Source organism: Haliaeetus albicilla, chromosome 27 (assembly GCF_947461875.1).
Source record: "Haliaeetus albicilla chromosome 27, bHalAlb1.1, whole genome shotgun sequence".
NCBI classification, from domain to species: Eukaryota; Metazoa; Chordata; class Aves; order Accipitriformes; family Accipitridae; genus Haliaeetus; species Haliaeetus albicilla.
In genome coordinates, this window is record NC_091509.1 from 715932 (window position 1) to 736665 (window position 20734).

The 20734-nt window shown below is 39.6% G+C and overlaps 1 protein-coding gene across 15 annotated transcripts in view; it reads right to left on the reverse strand.

Moving 5' to 3' along the window:
* Positions 1-20734, reverse strand: part of ANKHD1 (ankyrin repeat and KH domain containing 1) — a 119195-nt gene that overhangs the window by 20844 nt on the left and 77617 nt on the right. For 13 of the 15 annotated variants that reach the window (XM_069772429.1, XM_069772422.1, XM_069772426.1 and 10 more), the window contains 13 exons: positions 18205-18948; positions 10884-11029; positions 10612-10723; positions 9633-9778; positions 7986-8128; positions 6992-7205; positions 5616-5791; positions 4771-4933; positions 3500-3595; positions 3086-3202; positions 1827-2001; positions 910-1363; positions 381-458 (listed from right to left, as the gene is read on the reverse strand). In XM_069772429.1, coding sequence (XP_069628530.1) covers positions 381-458; positions 910-1363; positions 1827-2001; positions 3086-3202; positions 3500-3595; positions 4771-4933; positions 5616-5791; positions 6992-7205; positions 7986-8128; positions 9633-9778; positions 10612-10723; positions 10884-11029; positions 18205-18948 — 2764 coding nt within the window. The remainder of the gene's footprint in view (positions 1-380; positions 459-909; positions 1364-1826; positions 2002-3085; positions 3203-3499; positions 3596-4770; positions 4934-5615; positions 5792-6991; positions 7206-7985; positions 8129-9632; positions 9779-10611; positions 10724-10883; positions 11030-18204; positions 18949-20734) is intronic. The other 2 variants (XM_069772428.1, XM_069772427.1) reach the window with 1 other exon arrangement.

Sequence of the window (20734 nt, forward strand, 5' to 3'; positions counted from 1 at the left end):
GAGAAGTGCCTCAATCAGTCTGGCAACAGGCCTCTCGTTTGCTGCCCTTTTTGATCCCATAACATTGGCATTCCTATTGAAGCTGGGTTCTCCATCAGTCAGGTGTCCTGTAGATCAAGCCCCGTACCCTCTCCCCTCCCTTAATGTAGGGAAAGAAAAGAAGAAAAAAGAGAGCTATGGAGGATCAGACTCATACTACTTATATGTAAAAATAAGCAAAGACCACAGATTCAGATGGGATCTAAACTATTTGATTTAGACCAATGACCTGTTAAGAAGCTGGTGTTATAAAAGTTATTAGCTCATTCCCTGGCAGCTGAATGATCTTCCAAACTATTCATATGGCTCCTGTACATTCACCAAGTTCTTTTGACTCTCACCTCTGGCTCGACAAGGTTAAATCAAACTGGCCATCAACCTGGCAGGTGAAATGCTCAGAGTCATCAACTTCTTCCCTCCTTAAAACAAAGAGATTGCAATTCAAACGAGTTAATGACAAAATCATAAAACAATCAAGAGGTAATGAAATCACTTCTGTAAATAGATTATAAGTAAAGCCGGCACTTCCTTTTTAAATTCCCAGCATATTCACTTTAAAATCTATTCTAATAAAGTTGACAACGCAACATGGATGCTTAAATAGCGCAGAGAAAACTGGCTGTTTTGCTAAAGCAGTATTAAAAACTAGCCAGGAATGCCTCCCCCAAAATATCTTATCTTTACCATTTTAAAGAGATTACGTTCAATAAACTCGACAGCATTATTTAACAGCTATGCAAATAAAGCAAACTCAGTCTCTCAAGACTTTGGGAATGTAACCAGCTCATGTAAAGCTTAAGCTACAGAAAATTTACATTGGCATAGGTAAAACCCTGTGAAACAATAGGGGAAGCAATATGGCAGTCTCACCTCGTTGGTGTTTTTGAAGCCGAGGTGCTTGTTTTTTCTTCCTGAGAGGGGATAAGCAATGAGGCATAGCGCCGCTCAGAGGAATTTGTATCCATTGTGAAGTTCAACTCTTGGCTTTTACCTCCACTGCTACTTTCGCTATTGCAATCTGTGCTATCCAAGTTATCTGAATCACTATTCCCACTTGCACCACCACCTCTTGGCTCTCCATTTATTTTATTTTTATCTGCTTTTTGCTGTGCTAGAGATATATGCTGATCTGGCAAAATTATCTGCATATTCTGAGGAGTCTCTTTTGTTTTATTTTTCTTATTTTTTCTATTTGTGCTGGGGGTAGTCACCACATTAGCTCTCTTCTTCCCAAAGGCATTTGTGAAAGTAGTTGAAGTCGCAGAAATTCCAATTGTAGTTGTAGTAGTTGCACTAGGAGGCTCTATAGGAACTTCTTGCTCCACTGAAAGAAAAACAGTTGATAGACAATCAAAAGCCACAAAATACAGAAATCAGTGCCCTGACTGAAGACACTACAGCTGAACAAGGGGGGGGGGGAGCGAACAAGGGGGGGGGGGAGCGAACAAGGGGGGGGGGAGCGAACAAGGGGGGGGGGAGCGAACAAGGGGGGGGGGAGCGAACAAGGGGGGGGGGAGCGGGAGCGAACAAGGGGGGGGAGCGGGAGCGAACAAGGGGGGGAGCGGGAGCGAACAAGGGGGGGAGCGGAAGCGAACAAGGGGGGGGGCGGACGTGAACAAAGGAGTTTTGCCAGGAACTCTGACTGCAGAGGGAAGAACCAGGGCAGAAGCTATGTGACAATGTCACAGTACCAGAGAAGCCAGCTTTCAAACAGATTCCCTTATCTAGATGGTTAAAAAAAGGCACCCCCCACAACTACACTGGACACAAAAACCGTTGTTCTTTACCTTCATCATCATTTTCTTCTTCATCATCATCCTCTTGCAGTTCCAGAGTTTCTTTAGGCTTGTTTTCTTCATCTTCTTCTTGTTTTCTTTTTTGTTCCTCTTTCTTCTTCTTTCTCTTTTCCTTTCTTTTCTCCCTTTTAGCTGCAAGAGCTTGTTTTCTGCTCTCCTCTCTTGACTATGTAGGAGAAAAGGATCCATATTTAAACATTTTCACACAGACTAAATTATAACTATAATTTAGATCTTCCCTAAAAATCTGGGGGGAGGGAGCAAGAAGAGAGCATGATGAACTAGAATGATTTTGTCACATACTGAATCATTACACAGAAACTGGGCAGACCTTATGGAACAACAGGACTACTTGGTCCCAAAACTTCTAAGGAATGACAACAAAACAACAACCAAAACAGAGGTGGTATAAAAATATAATTTTACTGGAAAACCAGCAAAATCTCTCATCATCTCAGTCCTTCCTCAAAAAACATTTAATAACCTTATTAACATTTTTGCAGCAATGTTCACGTCTTTGACTCAAAAAGATCTCCCAGGGTATTTTACAGAAAAAGCTGCTATCGTTTCAGCCGCTTTTTTGTAATATATGGAATTAATCAAGCCAACTATGCAATGCTGTAGCTTTGCACAGCAACTTATAGGTGTTTAACAAGTCAGCAACCTGGAAAATTTAATAAGCTAATACAGAACTTGTTTGTCAAAAATTTTAAAAGCCTCCATTAAGAGAGCCCACTAAAGAGTGCTTAAGAAGTGTCTGCATTACTCTGGGACACTTCACAGCATTCTCAGTGAGGGAGAAGTTGATTTTCCCCACTATCTGCTCAATTCCATATAGCTCATCAGGCAGCTTGTAGGCTCTCCTTTGTAACACTGAGTAGAAGTCCACAAAATGCTTATGGACTACATCTTACACAATATATAACATACCACGTATCACACCATCGAGACTGAAGACCTCCCTTATTCACACATCATCTGTGCTGAAGTAATGCAAGACAGCTACTACCTAAGGTAACTATTGCCAAGTCCAAGCTTTCCTAAAAAGGACAACACAGTGGCTGAAGGAGAAGTCTGTTCTAATTTGCCATCCTCAGTATATGATTCAGTTTTTGTATATTAGAGGAAGGAAAGCACATACAGTCACAGCATGAAGAACTACTGCCCCAAGAAGCACCAAACAGGAAACACAACCTATAGATTAATACATAGTTCAAACCTTTACACTATGACAGCAATTCTCTACTCACTTTTTCCAGGTCTAGCTCCTTCAGCAATATAGTTGCATTCTTATTTGCTTCTGCAGCCTGCTGGTCTTTAGCTTTCACAATTGTCTCCACACACTGGTGACACTTTTTCAACAGGTCCTAGAATGCAAACTTGTCTTATTACCTCCACAATAAACTGAAATTGAGGAGTGAGGCTTGGTCTACAAACATGAGATTAGCTTCCCTGTATTCACAAACACACAAACTATTTCAACAGAATAGGACTCTAAATGTTGATTTATTTTAAGTTCTGTATTAAAAAGGAGACGTGCACAAATCTCCGAATCAAACGTAAATGAGCAAACACGTACATTGAGTTTTTGAACAGTTAAGAATTTCTCATGCATATTTTCACTGAAAATAAGGGACAGAGTCTTTTCCTGAAGCTAAACTCACCTTGTCAGTTATCGTCGCTATGTATCGCATGCATTCAATATCCGAAGGAAACTGGTTAACTTCTTTCACCAGGAACTGAACTACTTTCACGTGCCCCTAGAGTAGCAAAGAAAATTCTAATCTCTTGTATACAATTGTCAACATTAGTCATAAAAATACAAGTTTGATACCTCTTAGTCCAATGCAAAAGACTAAAAATAAACAAAAACATTTCTAGTAAGCTGCTCTTTGGAAAGAAAGGTAGTTACTGTTTGCTCAGTGTTGACAGCATGTCTGCTGTTGTACATCATGGTGGCAAAGACAAGCTCTCCCACAAGTAATTTATTTTAAAATACAAGGACCAAGCCAGGCCCAAGGGCAGAGGCAGCTGTTCATATTTTTAGTAACAGCCAAGACGACCCTCTTTAGACCCCACCTGTTACCCCAGCCCACTCTCTTTTGCCACTCACACCACAGAGCTAACTTAGATTGTTCAATTACAAGGTAAGTCTGATCAGGGAACTGAGCCACACGTTCCTCTGCTGCTGGATCCACTCATTGATGGGGTACACTGTGCAACCACACAGAAACTATCCAACTGTTGCCTCTCAAGTTATTTGGAAGCAATAGAGGGACAGCAGTGGCATGCTCAGTATTGCTGTTTGTCAAAAAAGCTGTACCCTTATTTGATATTTTGTTGATATTTGTTGGTATTTGTAGCAAAGCAGCTACAGTTAATAAATTCCTCTGCTATAGCTATGCTCCTTGCGTCTAACAACATAACTGAAGAAACCATCGCAAAGTAATGTTCTTCCTGCCACGAAGAAAAGGCTGTGACAAAAGAGCCAACTACACAAAGCGTCCCACTGAATAACAAATTAGGAACGGAGCAGGAGAAGCACAAAGTAATCAAGACAGATTATTACAGACTGGTATTTTGTTCATCTTAAAAGCAGGACTGAAACAAGCAGTAGAGTCTGCAGAAATTTAAAGGGGACTATGGTAATCTCAAGACAGTGAAATCTCAAACAGTGAAAGTTTTTTTGTACAGTGTATAACTGGAAATAAAAAAGTTAACATGGTTTATGCAACAAAGTTTTTCACCTCTCAAAAATGAGATCTGCGTGAAGTACACAGATTATGATTACTTTAAAGCAGGCATTTTATCAAAATAGTAATTTTGCTGTGTTATATTTGATTCTTCCAAAGCCAAGCGTTCAGATTTAAAACCAAGTAAGAAACTGTTTTGAAAACATTTAGCATTGAAACATAAAATTAAATTGGCCTCCTACCTTGCGAAACGCTGACATGAGAGGTGTAATTTTCCGATTATCTGCAGCATCCACATCTGCTCCTGCTTGCACAAGCAACTGAACCACATCATAGTGACCACCATTAGCTGCCAACCACAGAGGTGTGTTTCCTTTCTTGTTACGAACATCAATATGTGCTCCTCTAAAAAAGTACAAGTTAATCAAGTGAAACAAGGTATGAATAAAGGTGGAAGTCGGGAAGTAAGATCATGAAAGATCAGAGACCAATTGGATATATGACTTTAATTACTGGAACCTAGTGGCTAGATAGAGAAATTCTGTCCCTGAAATCTGCTGTTGAAGTTGCAATGTAGTGACGCAGGAATTATTTAAACCTCCGTCCCAGAAACACTCACTTAATGTAGCCTACTGTGCCACAGCTATGCAACTAGCAACCATGGGTCCTTTAAATTATCATTAATGTGGTGACCACCTGTAGGACAAAGCAGCCCCTTGAGATTTTAGCAGCACACAGGGTTATGTTTAAAGAGCTCAAGAGCTACTTCCAGGCTTTGCCCCCCGGGTGAGAGTGGGGAAATGCTCATGTGGGAATTGCTGGATTAATACACAGCCAACAAAGCTGCCAAGCCAGACACAGTTTGCTTACCTCTGGTCCCAGCTGCCTGCTTAGCTTAATTAACACTGGCATAGCAGGATACTCCAGGATAACACTGGAGAGTAGCGAATAGATACAACATCCTACTTCCAAAGCTTCCCATTCCCTTTGCTCTCAGGTGCATAACGCAACGTAAACAAGGGCACCCTTGCCACAGGGGAATACAGCTACAGGACAAATGTACTGCTAACGAGGAGAAATAATTTACCTATTAATCAGGAGCTCACAGAACTTGTAGTGACCCTTATCTGCTGCAATTGTTAAAGCTGTATCTCTTGAGGAAGGCACAGGTGGAGCATTAACATCTGCTCCTTTATCAAGGAGAACCCTTCCAACCTCTGCATATCCTCCTGAAGCCGCTTCCATCAGGGGTGTGAGACCAGTCTGTGCAAAGAGAACGAGTTACACAGTGTGAAATTTGTACAATATACTTTGGATAAGACATAAATGATTTCTACACAGGGAAATCAAGATTATTTTTTTTTATTTAGCTGCTTATATTTAGTTTAGGAGCCTAACTTCAAGCACTCTCTCTCAAAAAAAAAAAACCAAAACCAAACCAAAACCCAAACAAAACAAAACCAAACCGAAATACTCTTGGGCTTCGATTTATACAAACCCAGGCAAACTGTTGACTAAGTACCACCAGACACCTGTCTCAAAAGCAAAAACAAAGTCTACAACAGGATCTCTAAAACAGAGGTTAGAACAGATCCAAATGAAGACACAAGTGTTTCTATGAAAATGCTCAGAAACTGGCTTTATAGATTTTCTCTAGCCTCCCTTAGCACTGAGACTGATCTGGGCCCAACTTAGTTGCCAGGCTAGACTGTTAAATAAACTTATACCAGCTGCTAACGTGCCCAACTGACCATTTGAGAGCTGGCTTTTATCCATATCCCCTTTTCTCCAGCCACAGTCATTCCAGAAGCAGGCGGGGTAGACAGACACAGCAATTATTTCAGCAGCCTTAGGAGTTACCAAAAATTCCTTTGTGCTGGGGAAATCAGTCTGGCTGTCTACACAAGCTTTAAGCTTGCTTTATGGCAGGAGACACAAAGCTGTCCCAGAGTACCAAAGGATGGGACCTGTGGAGCATTTCAGAGGCACAGAAAGTCACAGTACTGAAGCCATGGGTTCTACAGCAACGTAAAAGCTTTACAGTTTGATTGCACTACTTCTGTTGTAGACAAGATATCTGTTCTATATGAGAATCACTAAAAGCAATGCTATTCTCTTCCTGCCTAGACTTCACTCACATGTAAAAATATATGTATCTATCTGTACTGACTATCACGTCAAGCTTAAACCTGAAAAGTTTCTCAGTACTACAGAAGAGTCAATCTAAGTTTCATTATGAACTCAGAAGGACCAGTCAGCTTTTCCCTAATGCAAAAAATTCATCAAAGCTTTTATTTATTTTTTTTAAACCAAACTTATTTCAGAACGTTTAATACATCCTCCGATTAAATAAGTCCTCTGACTCTGAGAGGCTCAAAGTAAGAGGAAAATTTGAAGAAACTTGATGACTCAGAAATCACCTGTTAGAAATAAGTCATAAGCAAAAGCAATTCACACACTTACCTTTGCCCTGTGCTCAACATTGGCCTTCCTGTCCAAAAGCAGACTGACCACCTCTGCTCGGCCCTGGAAGCAGGCCAGGGTGAGGGCTGTATTCCGGTTGGTCTCAATTTGGGCGTTAATATCAGAACCCATATCAAGCAACAGTTTCACGGCAGGTACATGACCATTCATAGCAGCCAGCATCAGAGGAGAAATACCTAGCTTACTCCCGGTCCTAAAGGGAAAGAAATAAACTGCAGTTCCCAGAACTGGAGGAATGCTCTGGGAAATGTAAGTGTATCTAAGAGGAACAAAATGTTTTACTGTAAGCCAGAAAAGAACATTTAACATACAAATACAGACACTGACCTAAAATACTAGCATTTCTGAATTGATTAGGAGAAACCATCAGAGTAACTACATGCAATAGACAACTGCAATTTATAAACAAGGAAAATACATTTCAGCTTTTAGACATTCAGATGGCTGAAGCACACATAAGCTTTAAACTACATATTCTAAAAATCAGGGCTGCATCTAATTCATTCAGAAAAACATGCTTCTAGTACAGCTACAGTTTGAAGTTTCTCTAGTAATAGAATATATGTTAAGTTTTCTTAAAATTAATAAAGAGGAGCCTTAAGAGACATAGCTGTGCAATTTTGTTCATCTTACTGCAAAAGACATCTTCAAACACACAGAGCTGCCCTGAGTGCTTTGGCTCATTCCTTTACTTGGTTCTGTTGGACATAGTTTGACTTCTAGATCCCAGAATGGTGGAAAAGGGAAGGAATAGGTTAGCAAACTAGAATAATCCCTTAAAATTTAGGTATAAGGGAGATGAAGTTTGTGATAGTTAAAGGCAATTTAAGAACACTAAGATAACATGAACATAAAGGATAACATCAGTGTAGAAAGGCTGCAAGGTAGAGATTCCAGCCTATGCCTCAGTACATAGCCAACAATGGAGTGTGTGTGCTATAATGCAGTTCATGTGGTGTACATAGTACATTACCTTGAATTAATTTCTGCCCCAGCATTGAGAAGAATCTTGATGATATTAACATAGCCACCAGATGCAGCAAGGCTTAATGGCGTATAATCAGACACATTCCTATGTTCTTTATTTGCTCCCCGGGCCAACAGCAAATCAACAACCTGAAAAGACAGCATGGACATTAAAAGACATATTGTGGCCTTCACTATCATCCAGGAAGTGAAAGGATGTTATCCCGTGTTCAAACCTTCCAGTATGCTACCAGTTTCCACCATCAATAGATAAGATTCTACATGAAAACCTCTACCCCCTTTTGCTTTGTTTTTGCATATGTACTGTACAGACTTAGCAACTGATGAATACATCAGTTAATCTGTGTGGGTTGTAGCAGTGCAGCACTTGTCTTCCAGAAGGATTATTTTACCTAATCAAAAATGCAAGGCTTTAAAGTGAAGCTCTTCCTGTGAATCTTAAGTTTGCAAACAAGGGCTCTATCCCACTCCCGTAATGTCTCACACTATTTGAGCGTCTCTTTCAAACTCCCACAACTTTAATTCAAATGACACTTAAGCCAAGTTTGACCATCTGTATTATATGGTCTTTCCAACAAAACACACAGTAAAAATCAGACCAACTGATGTTAAGGAACAAGTATGAGGAAGGACTTCTCTCCTCTGTCAGAAGCTGCTTAAGAGAAATAAAAGGGGGAAAAATTGAAACATTTCTGCTGATGTACTGCACTTCAGTGGGCCTCATTTTACTACTAACGTAGGCTAGGTGATTTTCAAATAAGCCAGAAAAAAGGCTGCCTCACAAGTTGCTAAGCCAGAAACAAAAGAGGTAGATTCTGGCATATGGGAAAAAAAAAATAAAGAGGAAGAACAAAATACTTAAGTAGTTCAGTAAGTAATGCTATCACAGGCCACATCGATCTCTCCTTTTATTTGTGAGCAGCACTTTTACTGTTGAAGATCTGCAATTCAAAACTCAAAGTGGAAACTTTCCAATTTTGGCCAACTGTTTTAATCCTCAGAAGTTCCAAAACTTACCACTCCCATATCTGGCACAGAGCCCTTTGCCATCTCCATGCCATCTTTTCTAAGCTAGTATGCCCATGACTAAAAGGAGGAGGGATTTAACAAATCTTATTTGGGGGAAAAAAAAAAAAAAAAAGCTGACAGAAAACTGAAACGTCCTTAAAAGACTAGTATAATGTGCCCTGCATTGCATCTGCACTTACCAGCCCTGCACATTACCACTAAAACCAGGTACCACCAGCACAAAATTCTAGTTTGTCCTTGTGTGTCTGCACCGGCTGTTTTAGTTTTGAGAGCAGGGAGGATGCATAAGGGAACTGTTCAGTGAATGAAGTTTAATGAATAATTTCTCTACCTCCCTCACAAAAGTACTTATCTTGCAAGGATACATCGACAGAAGAATGACCACAAGTTAAGACAACCAGTAGCTAACAAAACTGGGATAGCCAAGGGAGAAAAAAAATAAATTCCCTTTCCTCTTGGAATTAGCTACACTTATACAGGTTAAAAACCTTCCAGAAAAAGGATGATTTATTATACCAATCAACAACAACAACAACAAACCCCACTGTACAAAAAACTATCTACAAAACCAGTTCAAACCCATTGAGGACAAAAGTGTCCGTACCTCTTGGCGTCCACCGGAGCATGCCAATGAAAGCGGAGTATCCTTTGTGCGCTCAGACTGTGCTTCTATATCCCCACCTTTGTCTAGAAGAATTTCCACTACACCAACATGTCCAGCAGTTGCAGCCAGAATCAAAGGTGTAAAACCTAGTAACAAGAGATCATGTTAAAAGCAACCTTGAGGATCTCAAAAGCATTATTAAGGAGCAGAAATGCACAAAAAGGTTAATTCACAATGACTTCTATTGATCAGTCATGTCTTCCTCAGACTGGGGGTTTCCTGGTATAGGCCACAATCTCAGAGCCTTTCCTAGCCCTCTTCTAACCCTGACCCATCTAGGCTCTGATTCCAGCCAAATATAATTAAAGGCTCTTCAAAAGAAATCTAAACAGTACTTGCACTTATCAGTTTTGATTAAGTTCCAACCAACTCATCTCTTTAGAGAAGTCACAGCTTTCCACTTAATTCCTATTTAATAAAGCTCCATCAAGTGGACACATCTGGACTGCATATGTTGCTTATTTCCAGTGGTCAACGTGAGTTCCAAGGAGAGAGGCATGGTGGTTTTGTTTTCTCACCTCTAAAAGATTTTGCTGAACTCTGTTATTGGGAACAATATGATATACAACCTGACAACTACTCCCCATTAGCTTTGTCAGCCAAGATTTGATATTTACCCCCATCAGCTGCTCTATCTAATAAGCTAAGGTCTTTTGTAGAGGGTGAATCATAAGGACACATTTCACAAATCTGCTTAAGATACCACTCAGATGCACTTCCTTTCAAAAATACAGATAAGAAAGGCATGCAATGTTACTGGCTTTATACGGCCAGTATTTCTACATGAAGTGCAAGAATGCAATTCTACATTTTTGCAAGCTTTGGTAATTTTCTGAAGCAAAGAATCCCAAATCCCAGTTTGAAATTTGCTGTTTCAAGTTGTAGTTCATAGTCAAACTGTTTTACTGTTTTAGCTTACCCTTCTTGTCTCTGTGTTCAATATTGGCACCACGTGCTATCAGTACAGATACAAGTTCTTCATGACCTCCCGCACATGCAAGGGTCAGAGCAGTGTCATGATTACTTTCAGTCTTCACAGTCGGGAAGAAAAAGAAGCAGATATTCAGAAATTTAAAATACTTTAAGAGAACTTTAACATTTTTAAGACAGTACTAGATTAATTTTTTTCCTTTCAGAACTTATCAGAAAGCAAACTAACTCAAAACCAATTGCAGTTAATCAATTACTCACATGTGCATCGATGTCAACTGAAGGATACATAGGGAGCACCGACTGTGAGGGCACATTGCTCGATGCCTGTGAACAAGGCTCAGGCGTAGGGGATTCGGTAGTGTGCGAGGAGCTGGTGGAGCCACTGGGCACTCTGCTATTCACAGCTGAAAAGTAACAGTGTGTTATTAATCCACTCTTAGGAATGCCACATTTTATATGAAAAATCTTTAGTCCCGTAAAACTGCAATGGTCTAACATCAAAACAGTAATGGGGGGAAACAAATTAAGTGTTCCTGAAAACAAACAAGTTGGTGTCTTGCGCAAAGAAGCCTTCCAGCAGTTAAAAAGTGTAAGCATCGTCTCCAAACTGTGTTAAGTTAGAAAATAATTTTATGAATTAGTCTGTATGCATTACGAGTATGAATTATGAAGATATTAGTTATCCTTTTCAAGTTGTAACCTTCACTGTTAGAGTTCAATCATATGCTCAGTCTAAGCAGGCAAATGATTTATTGCTAAAACATAAACCTATGTTCAGAAATACAGTCTCATTCTGGAATTCAAGTTTTTCATGTAAAGGTTAGTGCACACCTAGTCTCCAGAGAAGGTTTTCAAAGCAAGATGACTGACAGCAACTTATGCCATTAATCATGTTTCAGAATTAAAACAACCCCGGAAGGGTGGAAGAGAAGCAGACAGGAGGGGGCAGTCAATAAAAATAAGAAAGCTGAAAACTGTCTGTGCTCCCTAAAATTTATTCTCATTGATCCACAGCCTGTAAAAGATTTCATCCTGAAGATCTAGCACAGCTCAGGGACACAAGGAATGCAACTTTATCTTCTTTTTAAAAAAAATTAAATAAATAAATAAAAATTTTAAAAAATTGATAATTGAGAATCAGATTTTATTAAACTAGTTTTAAATGAAGCTTTACCAGAACTAGCAGAGAAATATCCCTGCACATATATACTGCAGGGCCAAGATCTCTGGCTGCCTTTGTAACCAAATGAGAGTCCAAGGGGAGCCCAAACAAATCTAAGGCTCGGCTGGGATTACTCAGCAGGAAGGTCTAACAAACCTGTGCACTACCTATGAGTGCACTTTAACTACTGTAAGCCATGCTAATACAGCAGCTGGATTTGACAAGTATTGTCACTGCTGGATTGCCACATTTCTATACTGTGCAGCCTCGTTAGATGGAATACCTGGTTAGCTTTAATTATTCCAAAACACACAGTATTTTGTATTATTCCTAGAACAAGCAAACAATGGAAAACACTAACAACTGCAGGTAAGAAATAAGCAGCAGCACTCTGCTTTTGTCCAAGTGTTTCAAGCAACAAGGGAAGACAAAGGATAAACTCAAACCTGTGTACAACTCAAAGAGAAATTTTGCAAACCCTTCCCAGCTCAACCTTCCTGATTCCATTGACAAATCACATACGAGCAATTACTCATAGGAAAATGGTGCAGACAGAAAAGTCTTAGAAAAATCCTCAGCATGACCACTAATACCTCTAATTCACCCTATAGAACTGCATATGCGCAAGAAAGGAAACACAGACTGGAGCAAGTTTAGATGGGTCACTTCAGCTGGGTTCTGGAAACACGGAGGGGAGGTGTGTGTGGGGGAATGTATGCCACTGAAATTTTGGGAGGTGATAGTTTTCAGTTGTATTTTTTAAATAAAGCATTCTCCTTGGCACATAGGCAAAAACCAGCATTAACATTTGGCTACCATATTTAAGCAACAAAGTACTGTATCTGAATTCAGAGTTGACTTTTGTTTCACATTACAACCTTCATGAGCAAACCAGGTTTGTATTGAAAGTTTCAAATATAAAAGCTCCCACACTTCATCTGCTTACTATGGATTCCCACTTATAGCAGCAGATGAGCATTAATTAATGCAATACAATTATTTTCTTGCTCAATGCACTGAAGTGCAAGATACTAACTAGATTTCTGATGATTATTCCTTCCAAAATACAAGACACTGAATCACCCTGTTAAGGACTTATATTAAATCAAACTGGTCCTTCCTCATGAAAGACACCGGCTCAATGCTTTCAGATCTTGCAACTATAGATACAGCTAAAAACACGTGCATGTGCTGTGCAAAGCAGGGGTGTGCAGAGGAACTCCACTGAGCCAGTTTAAGGGTCCTCAATGTAATATAAAACAGGTTCTACAAATTCTGTACATTTCAAAACGATGACTGAAGACGTCCAAGTACTTCTTGCACACTTTAGACTTTCATCATGTGCTTGAAACATATGAGAGTGCACTAAGCAGTTCACATGCACAGTAACAGCGATGTCAAATGTGAGAGGGAACATCACAGGCAGCAGAAATGCAGATAAACCCTGTACTGATACCCCAAACTCTTGCTTAAAATAAAATTTAACAACAAATAGTCCTATAGCACCCACTGATTAATCATCCACTCTATAACTACTGAGTTTACAAAACTGCAGGATTTTTAAAAGCGTAATTTTCTTATTGTGGCTGGCAAGCTGGCCCAATGGAGCATCAATGTAATTCATGCTCTGTGGAGCAAAACACATCTGAGAACTTCTACCTCCAGTTTCATGGGGCTGATTTAGCTCCACCTAAGTTACACAACATCATATAGATTTTTAACTCAAAGATGACCTTGCAAAAATGGTTCCAACATACCTTCACACACATTTGTACGAAATTGGAGTTAACTTGTACTTCCCCAAGTCCGTTTCCGGACTATCAACGTCAATCATGGGAGGTGGGACAGCTACTGCTCCTGCGAATCCCATCCAGGGAGACAAGGTCATCCTACTGACAGGACACAACAGGAGAGCCACCTCTCTGCTTCTGCCTCCTGCTACCAGGAGAAGCCCAGCCATGTCCTCGGGGATGGCTTCATCAGTCTGACACCAGCCCCAGGGAAGTCAAGCCCATCGCTAGTCTTTAGGCAGGTCATACTCACAGCGCCAGAAGCTAATGTGCATTCTCCCCAAGGAGGAATACTACCATACCCACTCCAGACTTTCATCTCAATAATTGGCATTAATGCACCACAGCTCGGCAGTGGGCAGCAGCACTGGCACTGCCCTCGACTCCAAGGGGAAAGGCTAGCTGGAGGGCATAAAGGCAGCTGTGGGGGAGGATCACCTTCAGCATCTTTATGCCATGCCACCGGATTTTAACAGTCTAGAAAAATGTGTGGCTTCCACCCGTTGAGAAGACAAGGGGGAAAACTTTCCACCATGCAGATTACTTCCTACTTAACAGGCGTTTTGTCTTTTCACCAGGAAGGGTACTGATAAATACACTGATAGCCAGGCATTGACGGGGGGGGGGGGGGGGGTGTGTTAAAAAAAAAATAAAATCAAATTTCACAATGCGTACCTCAGATCTTTATAAAGTACCTATTTTGTGACATAGGCTTTGGACATTTCCATAGACTTCGATATTCAAAAGACTTGTATTAAAAAAAAAATATTATTCTACACAGGACAAAAATCCAGGTTCTTCACATTTTAAGGGCTTGCAACTTTCCAAAGGGGCTTTCTTCGAATCAGTGTGAAGTTGAAGACAGGTCTCCAAAGACATGGGTGACTATTTTCCAAAGTTATGAAAAAATATCAGAGGAAACATGAGTAAGGCAAAAGGAAGCAGGAACTTGGTATTTTATCTAAGTATGACTCTGGAGGCATTAGCAGAACCTTGAGCAAGCAGCGCTGGATAAGATTGCAGCTGTAGTCCAAAGCTGCATCTTTCAGCTCCTGCTTCCTCAAAGGAACTGGGATTTTCAGGACAAAGAAAACAATCCTTTTTCATGACTGAGCAGTCTTTCAGCCTGTCCGTGCAGCTTCTCAGTAACATGTTACTGCACAGAGGCTTTTGCACATTGGTAACTGCGTCTCATTTTATGAGTCACCATTTCACACTCCAGATTATCCTAGTAACCAGTTTTACTCTGAACAGCAATCCTAAATACATAACTCAGATGTCACCTTCCAAATCATTACCTTAAAAGTACCATATTTCTGTATAACTGACCACAACCAGAATTACAGAACCAACCAAGAGTTAATAAAGTTTGTCAAAACACGCCTGGAATTTCAGTATACAAATGGGAGCTCGCAAGAAGAGAGTCAGACAGAAGCACACAGAGATGCCACCACCTGACTAAAAATACCAGCCAAGTAGAACAAACAAGAATAAAAATATTCCAACTAGAGACAAAACCTAGCAACAAAGAAAAGGAAGTTCCTCATCTTGAATACCCTAAACCAGCAAAAAAGCCTCAATTCAGATACTGCCAACTAAGAAATCTACTACAGTAAATGCATAATGTGAACTGAAATGAAACTCCAACTATGCAAGACAAGATGCTTTAAGAAACCAAATGGGTACTGGGTAATGAAAATTAGATCCAAAACATCCTCTTCCATTGGAAAATGTGATCCAAAATAATTTTATTGCTTTCCCACTCTAAACTGCACAATGTCTGTATCTCTTTTGTAAACCCAATTAAAGTTTTGACTGTAACAAGTCACACCTTCAAAGATAGGATTAGTTGCAAGATTTTTGCTTCAGCACATCTAAAAAACTCCTTTACAAACAGAACATTCTGGAGTGGAAAGAGCTGCTTCACTTTCAGGTTTTACCTGACTTTCCAAAGGTTACTCAGTTACTTCTGCATAGCTTTATGAAAGAGGGGACTCAGGTACACATCTACCAGTGACTGACTGCCAGCACGACTTCCAGCACTTCACACCTTGACATCAATCATCTCGACATCTATCAGCTGACAGATTATGCCAGCAGACTGGCAAGATAAATACTCCATTTATGTATGTTGTCACAATTAAGGTAGTCAGCAAAATATAGATTTGAGGCTTTGCAGAAATGCAAGTTTTCCCTTACAACCGAGGCTTTGAACAATTTGCCTCTTACATTGCCACTGGTAAGAGCAACAGTAAAAGATGTTTCAGTGCAGAGGGCAAAAAGCCGATTTAACATTTCTGTTCTTCTGAAGTAGACCTAATACAAACTGGAATGCTCAGCAGGAATAAAAATGTTGCTATCTCTTCTAAACCAAGAGTCACTCACCACCATTACTGCAGCTCCGCCAGTGGTAGGTACCGTGATCAAGGGAGACATCAGCACACCCGAGTACAAGACACAACTTCTCTAAGAGACAGACTTCCCACGCACCAGGTAAAAGCCCCTTAACAATTTTATCTGGCATCTGTAGCACATGTGTAAAAATCAGTTCTCATAACAGTTTTTATTGCTCAAAATTTCTTTACAAAATTAAGGACTAATGGGCAAGTTTGTGGAAAAAGGTCAATTGTGTTTTAAATATGGATCAAAGAGTTTGGAGTATGAGTATGGAGACAAGACAAGATTTACATTTTGTTTTTAAATGTACATAAATCTGAGACATAGTAGGATTATAATTTATGCTGGGGTGACTTTTACACAGTCTGGATTTTAGAAGTGAGCAAAATATCCAATTGTTTTCCAACATTTTTTTGTGGAGAGGGAAGTAAAACTAACTTATGAATTTCAGAAGAAAATATATTTCAATAAAAGCAACATCAATACATTTTTGCAGGAGCTTCTGGAATTGGGCAGCTAAAGTTTCCCTGAGTTGCATTTCTGTAAATATAGTTTCTAATAGTTGTAGAAGAGCATGCTTTTTGTATCAATTTTTGAAATGAGTAAATCTCATTTCTTAGCAAAAAATGTCTTTAATTACTTAGCAAAACCAGTAAACAGTTTCAGAAAATGAATCGGTGTCTATTCATAGGGGTTTTAAAATTATTTTTAAGATAAAGTTTTTTTGGTTGTTTGCAATCTTTTCGCAAACGGCACAGTTCTCGCAGTCAGCTGATGGCAGCAGTTTTTCATTTTGGGTGCACTGAATATTTTGGATGTAATACGCAGCTGCTAACCAAGAAAGGGTATATACTACATGGTCTTGTGCTAGATACGTTAAACTGTCAGCAACAGGAACCACTCCAAAGATTAAGACCTTGTTGATTATGTTTTCCATTAACCGTTCAAATTTTCCTCCTCACACCCTCCAGTACTAAGTCTTGAGTAATAAAAAAGAAGAATAATCCAATTGCATTTTTGTTTTGATGTTGGCTGAACACTCTGATGACCACCGTAGAGTGGGGGAGGCACGCCATACCAGAAAAGGGGGAACTAAGACCAATTCTCTATAATACAAGAGGATTTCTTTGAATTACACTGTATAGCTGAAGGGAGCTGGTACAACACACCCCACTATTCCACCAACTATGGTTTCCATGGGAGGTTGCAAGTTGCAGGTAGTCTTGACTTGCATGAGCTTGATGCAATTAACATTCTAAAAGTTCACAGGAAAGGCTGGGCAAAAGGTCTTACCAAACATTTCTACAACCTTGAAATGAACTTAAGAGGACAGTGCAGTGACTATGAAGAGGGTGTGGGAAGACAGGAAAATAAGGGCTGAGGGACAGACACAAGGTGCAAAGAAAAGTTGAAAAACACTGAATTAAAAAAACCTACAGACCAACAACACTGACTATATCCTACATACCTCCAGCAATCCTAGTCAAATCCATGAAACGAAGTCAACCAAAACAATACTTCTTTTTCCACAAGGGGACTCACAACCCAATGTGCGGGAACTTCCATTCCTCTTCACACCGTTATCAACAAATGGAAGTATGTTTGGATTTTTGCTTTTCATCCAGATAACAGGACACATTTTTGCCATGTGTTATATCTAATAAGCAGATATTCCTGTACAACAACCAGGGTTTAGAGGGTATTCTGAAAACACAAGCCATTACAGAACTGAGCGGTTGCATGAGGATTCCAGGTTGTGTGTAAACCATAGCAGCACATGGAGCAGCAAGGAGAGGGACATATTTGTCCATTCAAGTGACAATAATTTGGCTTTTTCTAGAGATGACTATTACACCGAAGAAAGTCACTGAGGTATAAGCCTGTACAGAAAATTCTAAAGAAGATATAAAACTGTCACGCTTTCAGGTTTCCTAATGGGCACTACTCATCACTCATGATAAGGCTTTTTAAAGAAGCACAGAAAAAGATGAGGCCAAAGGGGCTGAAACAGGTCTCCAGTACAGGAAGTTTTGCACTTTGGAAAAAAGATATTTAAAAGTCTCATGTTAGAATTGGAAGTCACTGTTAGGATTAATAGCACTAATCAGGAACTTTATTCTTAAGCAAGTATTCCCAAACTGGAAAACCCCAAGATGTTTTTGAAGGGAAGGAGAGAGAGGGAAACTGAGCACACAAATTAACGCAAAAATAGGTATATTTCTTAACCCACCTGCTATTAGGTCATCAAGAGTGTCGGTAAGCGTCTGTGCTGGAGTGGCAACCATTAATCCGTCTGGTTCTTGAACTAAGAGCCCCTGCCCAGCAATTTGCTGCTGCTGTCCTACATTGTGCTGATTCCCTAATGCTTTCTGAAGTTCAAGAGACTCTGTCCCATTATAACCTAAATTACCAGAAAAATTACATTGCGGTGCTGGCAAAGGCTGGATAGGGACAAACTCTATTTGTTCAGCAGGTGGTGGAGACTGTTGTTGCTCGTCATCTTTAGACAAGATTGTGTCAGCCTGAGGTAACCCTGAAATGTTATCCTCTGGCAGACCCTTATCAGCTTCCACTTCTGGGAAGACCCCTGTAAGTGGGCACTGCTGCTGCAGGGGAAGTGGTGTGTCTGTCTGACCTTTGGTCTCCAAATATTCTTTGGTAAACTGCTGTTGGGTTTTCATCTGCAACTGCCTTTCCACCTTCTGCAGCTCCTTCAATATTTTCTTCTTCTTCTGTACTTGTTCTTCTCTGTTCTTTTTAAGTTCTTCAATCTTATCTTTATTTAAAGGTTCACCTTGAATTAATTCCAATGATTTAAGTTGTGCTTTTTCAATAGCACTAATTCTCTGTCCAAGTTCATTCAGCTTGCCTTCAGTCTCTTCTACTATGCATTCCAAAGGCTGGTATGGGTGAAAAGGTGGCAGTAGGTCCTTATCTGCTACCTGCAGGGAACTTGACTTCTGCTTGGATGCACCTAAGCACATGAAAAATGTTTGAAAAAATGCCATGCTGAAGATACCCCAAACCTCCCCTCTCACCCACCAAAAAAAAAAAAAAAAAAAAAAAAAAAAAAAAAAAAAAAATCTTTACAACTAACACTGCACATCTGTCAAACCACAGAAAGGTAAACCCTACACTCCATGTTAAGACAAGAAAGGACAAAGCATATAGCTGGAATTTTCAATATTGATCCTAATATCCCTTTGGACACAGCTATTTTAATCTTAAGGAATAAGGAACCTTTATGGTTTCTGACATACATGACAATGCATATCTGGGAAGTGAAATCAGCAAGAAGAGCAAGGCAATTTAAATAATTTAATGAGTTCCCAAAGTTGTTCTGGTGTGCAGAGCAATTAAACTATTTTCCAGAGGCTAACTGCCAACAGCAAGGTTACAAGCAAAACTAGTCTCTATTTGAGAGAAGACTAACTCTACAGTAAGATCAGTATTTTGAACTAGTATTTCTCTAAAGACTATAGCATTCCACCTTTACATTCCAAACAGAATCCTACCAGCGTAGAATTAATGTATACAAATGTATTTTGAAGCTCTAGCATGTTTTTTAAAGTTCTGAGGCAAAATTAACAGTTTGCTTGCCTCCCTCTCTCCAGTAACAAACTAACAATTCTGCTCACTATTAAAAAATAATCTTCAACACGAATCTAGCTAGGAACACCAAGCCAGGGCAGCACTTCCCTGAGTGCTCACTGCCGTCAAGCAACCCAAGGCTGCTTTCCTGAAAGCCAAGTCTGTGAAACATCTAGTCAGATCTTAGGAATCTATTAAGTGCTGAAATTTTAATTATGACTTCAGATAAGAAATTTTAATTAAAAATATGGAAGGTTTTAGCCTGATCAAATAATTTTCTGCAATAACACTCATTCACTATACCCAAACAGTAATACATGTAGATTTAAAAAAACAACAAACACCAACCAACCAAAAAAAACCCCCAAATCCAAACCTTGAATATTTACAAAGCAAACTCATACAATTAATCATTAAAAAGGGAATTAAAACTTGTACACCAAAATACTAACTCACAAGTGACTTCATTTTGCATCGCTGTCAAAACAGGAGTCACATACACCTCACTCTGAAATGAATCTTTTTTTGAGGAACTAATTGAAAAAGCAAACAAATGTGAGAATTTTCTCTTAAAAGAGAATTTTCTCCTATAAAGAGGAACAACAGATATTAAAATAGAATTGAACCAACTCTGTGCTGAATACCTTCACTAGACCCTCTGGAGTCAAAGCAAGCCATATCTAAATTTAAGGAAAACAACAAAAATCTTAATGACCCCAGGAAATACCCCAGCATCCCACAAACACCGTAGACACCCTTCAGTAAGCCCTTTCTCGAGCTCAGTAATTTACACAGCTGCCTTGTACAGGTCAGTAGTTCCAGCTGAACACCTATTCCAACCACTACTGTTATTTTGTCTCTAAACCATAAGTGAGTCCCAAGACAATTTCTTGGAAGACAATAAAGAATTTGACTAAAGTTTAACAATAACTTGCTTTGTGCTAGCTGGTGGATATTTAGCTCAAGTCTGCTATAAGCTGCTGGCTATTTGGCTTTCTAGCATACTTGGGGTTTATACAGTTATCTTTTCATTTTAAGAAGTGTGACTTATAATGTAAGTTTTGCAGGCTACACTTGAAAAATACATTTGAACTCACCAAAAATCTCTGAAATGTTTGTCTATATCTTTTTTAGAAACTAATAAAAGTCAGTTAGTGTCTTTTGAAACT